The sequence below is a fragment of the Podarcis tiliguerta genome (assembly GCF_965153285.1).
Source record: "Podarcis tiliguerta genome assembly, chromosome: 7".
In the NCBI taxonomy this organism is placed as follows: Eukaryota; Metazoa; Chordata; class Lepidosauria; order Squamata; family Lacertidae; genus Podarcis; species Podarcis tiliguerta.
Genome location: NC_139540.1, coordinates 23208769 through 23223522, shown reverse-complemented (window position 1 = coordinate 23223522; position 14754 = coordinate 23208769). Strand labels below are relative to the sequence as shown.

At 37.9% G+C, this 14754-nt stretch overlaps 1 protein-coding gene across 7 annotated transcripts in view; it reads left to right on the top strand.

The window, feature by feature from the left end:
• VPS13B (vacuolar protein sorting 13 homolog B) overlaps positions 1 to 14754 on the top strand; it is a 382518-nt gene that overhangs the window by 243673 nt on the left and 124091 nt on the right. For all 7 annotated transcript variants that reach the window (XM_083450859.1, XM_083450860.1, XM_083450858.1 and 4 more), the window contains exons 31-33: positions 7750 to 7953; positions 12519 to 12645; positions 14308 to 14451. In XM_083450859.1, the coding sequence (XP_083306985.1) occupies positions 7750 to 7953; positions 12519 to 12645; positions 14308 to 14451 (475 nt within the window). The remainder of the gene's footprint in view (positions 1 to 7749; positions 7954 to 12518; positions 12646 to 14307; positions 14452 to 14754) is intronic.

Genomic DNA, 14754 nt, shown 5'->3' with positions numbered 1-14754 from the left:
TGCACTTCCGGGTTTCCCTCAGTCCACAACCCGAAAACACGTAACCTGAAGCGTCCATAACATGAGGTATGACTGTACAAGTCTCTTGTGTTAGCAGAATTGGAGCTTTGGATACCATCCAATTAAATTATATAGCAATATTTCTAAACATGTAATATTTCTAAATGCAATCTGATTATCAAAAGCTGCAGTTGATATGAGTTTAAGAACTCTCAAGAAATTTTAAACAGCTCTGAAAGGCACAAAAACTGCTTAGTTATGCATAGCAAATCTTGACAACTAAAAGTTTTAAATATGATTCAAACACCTACATGAGCTCTCCGCCAGACCCCATCAGCAATATTGAAATGTAATGAGGTAAAAATTAAAAATGCAGATCACAAGTTCAAAGGCAAGTATATATACCATATTCAAGAGACTTAAAAAAAAACTAACTGCCCAAATTTGTAGTTTATTACACATAAATTTAGGGTAACTTGCCACAATGCATTGATTTCATAATCGCTTTAAAGAGCTTTATCCATGATTGTAAAAAGAGGAATTCAATAGACAGTATAAATTTGTCTTATTTTGTTTCTTAACTTGAGAAGCAAGGGGCAGTTGGGAGGGGCACTTTGTGGAAAATTAATAATTCTGACCTGCTTTGCAGGTTTCTTGTAAGCTGTACTGAAATAATATATGAACAGTTCTTCAAGTACTCAGAAAGGCTGAGATGAATGACTATTGCCTTCTGGTTTCTTGCCTCAGGCTCTTTATTGCCAGTTCACTCACTCATCATAAGGAAGATTTTTGGCTTTCATTTCTTTCTCCCTGCCTTCTCTTCTAGACTAACCCAATTGCCCATACCTTTTCAGAGAATATTAATGTGCAGATTTCATTGAGGGCCTATATCCCTAAACCTTTGCAGTCCTTCCCAGGGCTTGGTAACTTTTAATATTTTTATTACTGATTGTTTGTCTCTGAAAGCAGACAGCTTTTACTCGAAATCAAAGGAATATAATGTTTTACAGATGTATATCAAATGCTTTACATACATTATTTCTCTGAAATGACTGTGATTCTGTACACCTTGGCACCCACCTGGCTTCTTTGGGTATATTATAATTTCCCACAGATTTTTACATTTAATAGTCAAAAGCACAGCATTTGCATTCTACTGAATTCTGACACTAAGGCTAGCATACCAGTATAGAACTCGCAAAACAAACATACACTTCTATCTTACTAAAAGTTATCATCTCTAAAACATGTGAATTAGAAGAAGAATAGAGTATCTTACTTAGTTACTGTTACTTCTTTGTCAATGCAGTCTTCCGTGGTTAATATTTCACTGATTCATTAGAACAAGCATTAGCTGAAGACAAGACTTTGAAGAAAGAGCAAATGTTAGTTTTGTTAATGTAGCAGAGTATTGCATTTCAACTTTGGGAAAGGATAGTTGATTGATGCAGCTTGGCAGGAGGGTAAGGCCCCACATGCTGCTGAAGCAGGGTGAAAAAACTGTAGATTATAATATACCTCAGGATGGGTGTTTTAATATGTTTACATTTTTCTGCTTTATTTGAGATGCTGATGACACTAGGTAAAATTCCACATTTGTTATTAACCTGGCTTGTATCACATTTAATATCGAAATACCACATTGGGTATTTCTATGGAAACTCTGACATGCATGCTGTTCAACAGATAATACAATAAAAGTGTGAAACTATAGCAACTTGGGTTTCCCCCCCCCCTCCGAATATAGTTCACATCATAAACTCCGGTCCTCCTTATGATTGCAGTTATTATGAATGCAGTTATTAACTAATGTGGACCCCCCCCTTACATTAATTTTTCCCACTATATACTGTATAAACAATTGCATAAGAAATTGGAATGGTACAGATATAATGTGTGTAACAATTTTTTTTTCTGTTTCTATAGACAGCACAGTACATATCATATGTATAAGTTATCTATTCAAATAATTTCCGTGTGGTCATTAGAGGATTTGACCGATATCCACGTATGGGTTTGATAAACTGACACAACAGCGAAAAAAGAACTCCTGTCCCATGTCAGCTTATCAAACACACTATGGATGTTCTGTCTTTCATCCGACATCAAAATAACATCCACAGAGTAAGTAGGAAGCTTGTGTTCAGTGAAACTCAACCTCAGTACTTCCAGGTGAATATATACAGCACCTGATAAGGCTGAGGTATTGTACCACTAAACAAAGAGAACCTTGAGCAACCAATGAGTACCAGGTATGACAAAATGAAAATGGGTGTAGAATCCGAAAGAGGTTGCTTGCCTCAGTTTAGTGTTAAGCCAAATATTTATGTAATATTTTAGAAAGCCAAAACCTAGTGTCCTGTTACAGACAAGCAATGTTGAGTTTTGAGCTAAAATTATTTAACCCGTAAAACAAATCAATAAAGAATGTGTTATGTTCTTACATCTGGTTTTAGCACCAGTTATTTCTTCTTGCTGCTGACATTACTCCCTGTTCTTTGTCATCCTTTCTGAGTCTATTTAGAAAAGTTATGTTCCTCTTGTGACTGGTGGAAATGTTTTATCATCCAAACATATCACGAAACCTCCATTTAGAATTATGCATCTGCATCATTTGCACAGCTATCAAATCAACATTTAGAATAAGTCCTGCAGTAAAAGTAAATCAACATTATTCTCTCTGAGCACAAAAAAGGATTAAAATGTTCACCCTCGCTTTAATTTTTTTGTTGGAGTGTTTAAACAAGAAACAGATACTTTTTAAAATTGCCAGGCAGAATACACATTAACACAGTAAAGCTGAAACTTAGTTGACTTTTACATTTCCCCGCATTTAGCCTGAAAAGATATAGTTGCCATACTTTACCTTTTTCCCCTCCCTATTGTGCTCCAGATATACGTGTAAGAGACAACTGCAGTGGGAAACGGTCCTCTGCTTATTTGTGGTAAATTACTGTGCACAGAGCTTTTTGGAACAAGGCACTACTTTTAAATGTCTGGTCACCTCACGGGATATGTAGTGCATTTCCTGCCACTAGGATAAGAGGAAGGAAGCACAAGGCCAAAACGTTTGATGTGTGGTCTACTGTAATTCCTTTCATGTGTTCAGTGGCTTTTGTAGGATCCATGTACTACAATCAATTCTGACCATGCTGTGGTCCATTTCATTAAAGCTGACCTTCCTAAATGGAAAACAAATTCACATTATAGTGGCATTCACCTGCCATCATTACAGGGGAAAGAGTTATCATATTTTGCCCTCAAGCTGATTCTTTTATAAGTTTTATGAGAAGATTTCCTTATAAAGTTCATTTGAGTGTGGAGATAAAAATGCAAAGAAGGGGCTCAATATTATTTTTCAAAGATTAATATATTAATATCCTAAGTAAACTGAAAGTGAGAGGCCTCTTAGACTAGTACAGCTGCCATGTGCAACCCTTTTAGAACTCTCTGTGTTTTGGTTGCTGCCAGCTTCCATTCATTTAATGTAAATCAACCAGCCATGAAGATCAGTTCCCATCACAAGAATTTAGATCAATCTGTTTTTGCTCCATGTCAATTTCACATAGTGTGCTTATTCATAATGCCCTTTCTGTCACATTTCTGCATTACTCTGTGGGGTGGGGTGGTTTTTGTTTTTTAAAAGAATCTATGAAAAGTATTTTAAATAATACTTAAATATTTATTTGATTATTTTGTCACAAAATGTACCTTTACCTCCCCCCCCCCTCAACATACACATTTCTAAATGGACGTTCATACGCATTTTGGTACAATTTTTGAGCTGAGCACTATATTGCAAAATTCAGGAAAGCGCAAAATGTAAAAGATAATTACGTCCTAATTCATGCATTAATCTGGGAGGTGCAAATTTAGGTCAGTTAAAAACATGGATCAGATAAAATTCTCCACCCCTAATCGGATGCTGCATGGACACAGACTGTGTAGTGTGGGCTAGTCTATACGTTGAATAGATACACATAATATTGACTTGTGGCACGAGGCAGCTGCTGTGTAGACTCAGATGAATGAGACCTCCATGCCAAAACTGTATCATGAGAGGTGGCTTGGAATATGGCTTTATACCCAACAATAACAATTGTGTACCATTTCCACTTCTGTGTAAAATGCTGATGCAAATTCAGTTGGTGGCTCATTTGCCTCTCCCTGTTTAGGGAAGCTTTTCATATTTGATGAATCATCGTATTTCAATATTCTGCTGGAAGCCGCCCAGAGTGGCTGGGGAAACCCCTCCAGATGGGCAGGGTATAAATGATAAATGATTATTATTTGCCAGACAAGATGCAACCTAGGCCATCTATGAATAAGACGTTTCATTTTTCAGTAGTGTTAACAAGTAGCAGGAGGTGCGCCTAATTTGTATCAATACTGTAACACTAGGATAAGATCTTAAAGATGTCGTCGTCATCCCCTCACCATTTTCCTGATTAAAATTACTTCACCACCATAACTCACACACCCTAATTTTTTCCATGGAAGAAATTCAAATATCAAAGTGGTACCTCTATCTGTTGTTTCCCTGACTGAGAAAATAGCAAGTGGTAGAGGGGGAAATGGGTGACAAACCCTCCCCAGTGCCATGGACCTTATTCAAAGGGGCTGCTAATGCAACTTTAAAATGACTACTAATGTACGGTATTTAAAAGGAAAGGGGGGGGGGAGTCAAATTACTATTAATAGTACTTTTACCTCATGTCCAGTTCTGTCCAAAGTATAGCACTGACACTCTTTGATGGTTGAATGAAATTTTCTTTCATTTACAATTTTACAAATGGAAACTGAGAACAAAAGTTGATGTCTCAGCTTGTTCCTTGATTATTATCTTTTTTAAAGTAATTATTAACATGTAGACCTATACACAGGGCAAAGCAAGTCCACAATTTTGACAACTGCACCAAAATAAATTATTTTGCTAAAGCGACAGTTGTTGATTAACTTAACCAGTGGTGGTCTTCCACTAAATTTCACTTGTTTTTGGTGGAAGATGGCAGAGTGCTCCATGTGTACTTCTCAAGAGTATGGGAAATGTTGTCATGTATAGAATAAGCATATGACATTTTTGTTGAAAAGTAATTGGTTTTAGTGAACATTATAAAAATGTATAATTCTTTAATCTGCCCCCCCCCAAACAGCCAGAATACAAAAGGCAGTTTGTGCAGTTAATACTTTTAAAGGGCTTGCCGATCAGAAGGTCGGCGGTTCGAATCCCCACGACGGGGTCAGCTCCAGTTGCTCGGTCCCTGCTCCTGCCAAGCTAGCAGTTCGAAAGCACGTAAAGTGCAAGTAAGGTCATGCAAGTAGCATTTCCATGCACTGCTCTGGTTCGCCAGAAGCAGCATAGTCATGCTGGCCACATGACCCGGAAGCTGTACACCGGCTCCATCGGCCAGTAAAGCGCGATGAGCGCTGCAACCCCAGAGTCGGACACGACTGGACCTAATGGTCAGGGGTCCCTTTACCTTATTGCCATAGACACCTTCTCAAGCTTCTGAATTGCTCTTCAAATTGCCCTGAGTTCATTTTGGTTCTTGGGCACAAGCAAGAACATTTCAAATACAGGATGGGAAACACAGCACATGGAAGCTAGCATTTGTCCTCTTTTTGAAAAGTGCTTGCACCAGATTATTTTTTGCTTTTTGAATTTGAGGGCAGTAATCCATTGGGGAGAGGAAAAGCACATGACCCTAAAGAATGTGCGTACACGGTCTCTGGAGCCCGGTTAAGGGCAGGTTACAGTGCATCCAAATTCCATGTTTTAGCTTTACAACCCTGTGTAAAGTATGCTGACTGAGGCAGGTGGGAGTGTGGCTTTCCCAGTCACCCAGGAAACCAAAGCTTCTGAACAATAACCTTCAGAGCCAGACATTCCCAATATATAATATGAATATTCCCCTAGATTTGGGGTGAAGAGAAATGTGTGAAAGTAAGGCTTCCTTTAATAAATACGATTAAGCCATACATCACTATTATTTATATCCTTTTTCAAAACTTCTATTTTTTATTTTTGGTTTCTGCAGTCTTTTATAAGTCTCAACTGACCTGTAAGGGAATACATTTGACTTTCTTACAATGAACCTCTGAATTATGCCTATTCAGCAGTGAGTAATAACTGATTCAACATGAGCTGTGTCTTATATAAACATACAAAATGCCTGACCCAGACTAAATCAATTTAAAAAGGAAAACATCAAAGTTATGTTTCCTGTTACATGCTTAAGGTCTTCTTTGGGTGTATTACATTAGTATATTATTTACCAACTATAGTAGGCTTTTAGTTTATTCTCTGATGCCACCTGCAAAGAGAACAGTAGAGAACGTATTCGATACAATAAATTGTACGTCTAATGTAATATGTCACAGTGATTAAGAGAAGCTTTTACAACAGGGATCAGGAAGTCTTTAGCATACCTTACAGTCCAGTTTCTAGTTTCTATAATGTTCTTATGCTGCAGAATGTGACCAGGGTAAAGTTCAGAGGGGCCACTGATTGCCTTGGGTCATGCCTCACCTGGATTTTAAAGTCTCAAGAAAATCTCCAGGGTCTTGGAACAGGGGTGAGAGACAGAAACATCTACGCTTGTACCCCTGAGAACATTAGCTCAATTCTCTGAGCTGTCCCGGTGTGTTTATGGCCTGAACTGTGTAGCAGAAGGAAAATGAACTTGTACATCATCTACGAACATCATCATAGGCCCTAATCTGTTTCACTGCCAAGGGGAGTGTGTTGGTAATATGAGATGGGGATCTGTAACCCCCCCCCCCCCACAAGAGATTTGACTGGACTGTTCCATTATGCTTTTAAAATGAGCAGTCAAGCACTTTTATTTTTCACCAGGCTTTTAATTTATTTTAATTGTAAATTAATTTTGCTGTTGGTTGGGTTATTTAACTCTGTTTTGGGGTGGTCATCTGATGTTTAGAGGTGAGCTCCCCACTTCAATTCCGCCCCCTCTTACTCAACATTCTCTGTTACACTGGGTACAAATGGGGCATCTGTTTCATTCTACTCTGATACTGGGCTGGGCATTGCCTGTGGCTAACATGTAAAGGGCGGTCCAGATAGCAATTTCCCCTCATTAATTTTGAGATGTGTCAGAGTAGAGGGTTAGCATGCAAACTCTGGATCCAAGTATTTGTTCTCATGCACATACTGACCTCAACACAGGCAAGATGAGGCAGATAAGGCAAAACAAGGGTACTCTAGCTGTGCAGGACTCAGGCTGAATGCTACATGAGAGCAGAGCTCACACAATGTTTCTACAGCAATTGCTCTCCAGCTGAGCCTTTTCTAGAGCTGCAGATTTGTCTCGGTAGCTGGCTCCACCTTCACTAGATGCTTCTTCATTTAAAGGGATGCGGTGGAACAGAGGAGAATTTGGTTGTACTGCGGCTTCTGAGATGAGTCAGAGAAGACCATATGACATCCTTAGTCCAGAAGCCTTTTCAATAGAGAAGGTGCTTCTGAGGGTGACCTTAAAGCCATTTACACCTCCCACTCTGAATCACCAACCTCATCCTCCAAAGAAGGAGAGTCTAGCCCCAGGGCCATAACATCCATTGACCTAATAATTAACCCTATTGTTAAGTTACTGTTTGTTTAGACTTTCTGCCCACACTATGGCCTTGAGACTTGCTCCAGTCCATAATCTCAGAGATGAAAACAATGCAACCTCTCTCTATTATATTGATTGATTGATTGATTGATTGATTGATTGATTGTCATTATAGGAGAGCACTGAATCTGGGGATTCTTCGTGATCCTGGATCAGAGGTGGAAGACAGACAGTACCAAATAGACCTCCAGTCCATCAACATTGGTACTGCTCAATGGGATCAACTGAAGCCAGAGAAGGAGAATGGTAAAGGGAGGACAGTGCCAGAGAATGAAAGGAATTCTCAGAATCCAGCCCTTGAGTGGAATATGGCTAGTAGGTAAGAAAGCAGTGCGAAAATAGCGCCTCGTATTCTTTAGCAAAAAAAACTTTATGATAATAACATCCCACATATTTCAGCTGAGCATGCTGCTGTTTGTACATTCAAGTGTGTTTGCATTCCCTAGCAAGCATGTTTCCCGTGAGCTAGAGATCTGGACAGTACACTTAAAGTTTTTGTTTTGTAGCACTGTTGCACTGTAATTTCCGTGCAGATAAAGTTATGTCTATATTTCCATAATAGTTTATAATATGGCCATAAAATATAACTCCAGGCTGAAACCTGGCATTCACATTTCCAGTCTATGAACAACAGAGTTGTTACCCTTTTGTTCTTTTACAAAGTTTGAACAAAACCAGTTTAGACATTTTTAAGCCGGCAGAGGACAAAAAGAGTCCCCCCCCTTTGTTGGCTGCAAACCAGTTTCTGTGCTTCTGTAAATGAAAACAGCTGCAATTTCTGAAATGACAAATTTCTGCTGATTTGTTGATATGCAAAAGAGGGCTTCCAGCTCAAGTCTACTTATAAATGTTACTTTGACATCTTCCATTTTTAGTGTTCCATTTTGATTATATTGCTACAGTAGACTTTGATGCTTTTTTCCAGTTAGAGGTCACAGTAGCCCTGTGCAGCTAACATGCTTTTCAGAATGAGTACAGGGGGAGGGAGTTGGGATTGTGCCTGGTGAACACAGTTTATGCCAGGCCTGTCTGTCTGCACAATCTCTACCCTGCAAAAATGTACAGTATGGATAACACCAACATAACCTGCATGTTTACATTCACAGCAGAATACTAAATTGTTGTGCTAAGGTTTAAGGGTGAAGCTTTGCTCCCAAATCCATTCATTGTACAAGTATATGGTACACCCAGGGCTATAGTGTGACAAATCGATGGTGACATTTTGTTACATCTGCATGGGAGATATAACATGGTAGACTTGGGATAAATGTTGTTTTTGTTGTTGTTTTTTTTGCATTAAACTAAAGCACTACATTTTGATTCCTGAATTATAGTTAGTGTTGTTTAGTTATGTTTCTGTTTTCTTTATCATGGCTATCCAAGCTGTTCACACTGTCTTGAACAATCTCCTACATATTCAGGATTCTGAGTTAGCCCAGCAATATAAATATGCAGAGATAAGGCAACAGAGTAGATGTTAGAAGACATGAAGGATCCAACCCAGTGGAAGCATACATTAGGAAACTACAAGATGTCTAACACCCTATTTAACAGACTTTAGAATATCACACTGACTCTTATAAATCATAAATGTTAACTGTAATTTTGTTTTAAAATGATATAATTTTTAATGACTTTTTAGAGCTGGAGACTTTGTTTCAACTTTCAGTCTGCAACGAGTCTTTCTATAAACCCCAAAAAGTGCAGTTTTCAAAGGAAATGCTGATTCCACAGTAACTTTAGCTATGATCATGATAACTGTATAGCATGTACGTTTGTAAAAACAAACCACAGGTGGGGCCCCTATCAGATGTTCTGAAAAATTAAAGAGCCTTTAAAAGCTTTGCAAATGATTCACTGCTCTTATCTATTAGATGAAGTAAAATGTGCTGATATTTATAACTGAAACTCTTGATGTAAAACATCAAAAACTCCTTTGGTGCCTACAGTTGAAGCACTTAAGGACTGGATCAGTGACAGTAGTTTAAATGATTTAGGCAGATTTGAGCTTTTAGCTGTTATCAGAAAGACTAGATAATGGTCAAAATGTAAGAAAATTAGAACACGGTGTATTCCTCTATACACATTTCTTAAAGGGAGGGGAACATGGATCACCTTTCCTTCTTTGCAGAATGCCATTGTCTTTGTTTCAAGTTTAAAAACACAGTGTATGGGTTTTACTAAGGTCCCTGTGTGCCTTATTTCAATGGGTGCCAAATTTATAATGGAGCGTTCTAAATATTCCTCTGGGATGTAGTGGTAGAGAACCTATTCAAACATGCTCCCCCACCCCACCCCCATGGGAATGTGCAACATGTGGAAAACATATGGCTGGAATGGAAAATCCAAGTGGATTTCATGGGACAGCTATGATAAAAGGATAGCATCAGCTCCTGTGCCCTGATATTTCCTGCAAAATCCATGTGGATGTTTAATTGTGCAGGTCTTCATGGGATTCAGCATAGAGGCTTGAATGTACTAAGATAAGGTAATCAACAGGAAACATGTATTTCATTTCTCTTACTGTAAAAGTGTTTGTCAGACTTCTCTGATAATTCCCCCCCCCCCCCGCATTAGTGCTTCCCAATAACAAAAATGATTGTTGCATTGATGATATTAGGAGAGATATAGTTTCCATTCTCCTTTTTTAGAATGGCTGTATGGCTAAGTGACCTGTATCTTTTGCAGCACAGTAGTCAGCTGCACTGTTATAGTGTGCATGAATGGAAAGGCCCAACTAATATACTTATGTAACCCAACTTGTGATTGCTGGTATTTCTCCATTATTTCTCCTTATAATTATTTTGTGTGGACATGCAACAGCTTTCTTGTTTTCTCTATTACTCTAAACAGATGTTCTTTAAGGTATACTAAGATGGTCAGCTACTTTAATATTTCTGAAAGTCTTGTCTTTGAAAAAGGTATAAATATGTAACAGATGCCTAAGTGGATCCTGGAGTGAACATAGTGTGGTCATAGTACCATCATTACACCGTTCCTTATTGAGGATGCTCATATGGTACCCAGCTGTGTCAAGTTAGCAGAACACTTAAGGATAGTACAGTGTGGAAGACTTAATAAAGAAAGTGCAGGTTTATTTCATATTATTTCCTTGGGATCACTGAAATGGACACGTCACTTTTGAACACAACGTTGTCCTCAGTTTCTCTTTATAGTTGCATTAATTCTAATACCTGCTTCTGCCATCTTCCTAGATTAAACCATTAAAAAAACCTTAAAAGACCATTTTAATGATTAGGAAATTGGTACTGATGTGTAGTAAAATAGTGAACGATCTTTCCTTTCTCCAATGTGACGATACTAGAGGGCTGAAAATGTCAACTTTATAATAGATTTATGCAAAGATGATATTAATCCTTATGTTATTATATTTTCTTCCACTATTATTTTTTTCATAAACCATTAATTGCCTCATGACTTCATTTTTAACCTGGGAATTTGTTTAAAAAGTCCTTAAATGATAGCCTAATAGCTATTATATTCCAATTGATTTTGCATCTCATTAACGGTAAGCGGTAGTCCATTTTTGTAAACCTCTTTCAAATAATACAGTTGTTTTTCTTTCCAAACATCTATATTTAAGGCTCTATATTTATTTTTGAAAACCCAGTGGAACTGTAATGGAATAATGGGTGAGAGGCCGTTGGACCATTTTGTCCAAATTTTGAAAGTTTGTAAATGTGAATGGATTTGTAAGCCACCGTAAAGAGCATAATTTGCTTTTTGAAAGTTATTACTTTTATAGGGACACCATCTATTACCAAGTTCTCTAATGTGCTCCATATATTTCTCTTATTGCCAGACATTAGGTCGGTCATGTTGCTGAGTTGGTATGCATTGTAATAGCTGTTTAGATTTGGGGGCCCCGATCGCCCAACAGTTGGGTGATGGTACAAGCAAAGATTTTTAATTGTGTGGTCTGTCAGATTGAAATATGAATTTGTTTTAATTGCAGGCGCTTGGTCCATAATAGAACGTTTCATTTTGTTCAAGCGTTGCATGTCCATATTTATTATATTCCAGACTTTGCTATAATTTGTCCGATAAAATTTGTTTAATCAGTTATGGGCAACCTGAATGCCGAAGTATCTGAAGCTTTTTTCGTAGCTATTGGGCTTTGTAATATTTTGGAGAAGGTTGCAGGGGAATATGAAAGAACATTACTTCCAATTTTTGAAATTTTACCTTAAGTCCAGAGACATTTAAAAAGGTATCCAACTGTATACTCAATAACCTTCCAGCATTAATTGAGTCCTATAAGCAATACATAAAACAGTATCATCAGCATGGAGTCCCAGAATGTATTCCATTCCATTGATAGTTACAACCTTTCCTGCTAGAATTTGGTGTAATCTCATTGCCAGGGGTTCTATAATTAGAGGAAATAATACAAGTGATAATGGGCAACTTGGTTTTGTCCTGAGGCTAAGTTAACATTTTTGTGAATTTGGATTACTTATCCTAATTGTAGCAGATGTAATATCATAAATATTTTCCAATATTCTTACCAGATTAGGGCCAAATCCAAAAAATGTTATCACTCCGATTAAGTGCTTTAGTTCTACACAGTCAAATGCTTTAAATATATCTAATGATAAACACACTACTGGTGAGGCAGTCTGTTTAGTATGGTATGTTATGTTTAATAATTTCCTACTTGGGTCTGCAATTTTATGCCCCAGGACAAACTGAGCTTCATTCAGATGAATATATTTCCCAATAAAAGTTTTTATTCTGTAACCCTCACTGTTGTGAAAATCGTGTAATCTAAGTTGAGTAGAGAAATTGGGTGATAGGATTCCACTAATGAAAGTTCTTTTTTAAGGTTTGGGAATTACTATAAATTTTCTTTTTTTTTTTTAGCATCAAGCGGCATCAAGAACGAAGAGCTATTTTAACTCCAATTTTAACAGACTTTACAGTGCGAATAACTGCAGCTCCTGCCATCATTTTCACAAAAGTAATCTCACCAGAGAATTTGCATACAGAGGTTGGTATTTGACTTGAGATGCACTCACATGGCTTTCAGATTCATGTATCTTTCTGAATGCAGATATTTGCAATAGTTAAAATGCTACATTAAATTGAGTTTAATTATAAAACGAAAACCCAGCATTAAAATGTTTTTCGAAAGGCTGTCTTCTGTAAATCCTTGTGTGTAGGTCAGAAATAGTGATTATTGCATGTATGCTAAGAAGAGCAATAGATGGCAATTGTATGCATGTTAGCCTGTGTTTCTGTGTTTCTTAATTACATTTATAACACACATGAACACTGTTTAAGCAACAGAGAAACCCTGTGAGGTGGATTAGGCTGGCAGCAGGGATGGACAAATTAGTTTATTTCTGCTCCATGTCAGTTTCACATGTGTCTAGTCATATGCCTGCTTCATCCTTTCCAACACACACACACACACACACACACACACACACACACTTACACTTGCATTTGAATTCTATACATTTCTCCCTAAAATACATGTCTTTGATTTAAGACACAGCTCCAGACCAGAATGCCACCTCTACATTTCCTTGCAGCTTTCTTGATTTTTGCTTCATCCAGTTGCTTACTTCCTTTCCATTCACATCAGTTCCTTACAGACATCACACAACACCTCTTTGCTCTCAGCCCAGTTGGAAGAGGAACCTGTCCTTGATATCCTTGCTATCCTTGCTATTCTTTCACTGTAAATGCCAGGGATTAAATATGGGGGTTGTGGGGCATTCTATGTTCAAGGGACATTGTGTATTGATGAGCTGTGGCCCATCCTCACAATGCTGACTTGCTACTGCAAATGTGCTGGAAATGAAATCTAAAGGAAAATGTTAAATGACCTAGGGAATTGCTGTGCTGTAGAGAAGGCATTCCATGAAAAGTAACAGATGAATTTTACTGTAGCTCTTGTTAAAGAATGTAAATGTTTCGGTTATTTATTTATTTTTGAATCAATTCCCTTGATGAAATTCAGTGAGGAAGGGAGAGGCCTACTACAGATTACTAATAAATACTTATGCACATGTCATGATAAGGGTTATGAGCATCTGCTTAGTAAGCAAACCTGCTCATTTTCTTCTTTCCGTCTCGGAAGTAATTTGCCAGAAATGGTCAAAAGCTTTTCCTATGTGTTTAACAACAGCCATAAAATAATGGTCATCTAACTATAATTCTGCCAAGATGTCAACAGTAGTTTCCAGGCAGCTACAAATCAATTAAGTCGGTTATTTGTGGGTTGCAATGTACAATTTCATTATAAACCAAGATGTGTTTGTATTCCACAATGTATATCTGTCATTGAGAGCAAGGAAAGGGGAAGTGTAGTCCTCTGCCAAGAACATGAATAGAGTCTCTGACAGCCCAGAATTTGATGCAACAAAGAAACAGGACCTCACACATGAAACAAACAAAATGTATCTTAATCATCAAATATCCTGTTGGAAGCCTAGTGGTATGCTATTCCACCACTCCTCCACCTGATTTCCTTTTACAGATGGTGCACAGTGCTTTTCTGCCTGAAGAGATAAGAAAATGTTAATAGTCCCAATTTGGAGAGTATAAATAGTCTACATTGTGTTTGGTTAGAAAAGAAAATTACATAATTGCCTTGAAACAGCTGGTATCCATTGACTTTGTTTTACAAACTTGTTTTTCACAGGAAATTTTAGTATGTGGCCATTCTTTGGAAGTGAATATGACAACAAGCCTGGACTTCTTCCTCAGTGTGGCTCAAGTACAACTCCTACAGCAGTTAATACAGACTAATATGGTTGGACTGGAACCATCCAATAAAGCTGCAGAGGTAACTTCATTCTTTCAGAGTTACTATGGTTCATATACTGCTATCCCCCCCACCCCCATGTACTCTTAAGCATGTTTTGGCTGGGAATGTGTGTTACCATTTCACTGCTACTGAAAACATCGCCTCAGTGTTGGGGTCTCTCCTTCATGCTATCTATGCAGGGACAAAACCCTGTGACATCTTCGTGGTACATATTTCCTTGGTCTCCTTATGGTGTCCAGATCATTTGAGGGGGGAGGGTATACCTTTTCTCTTCTTCCAATTATTGGCAACAGTAAAACTGCCAAAATCACATTGACACAA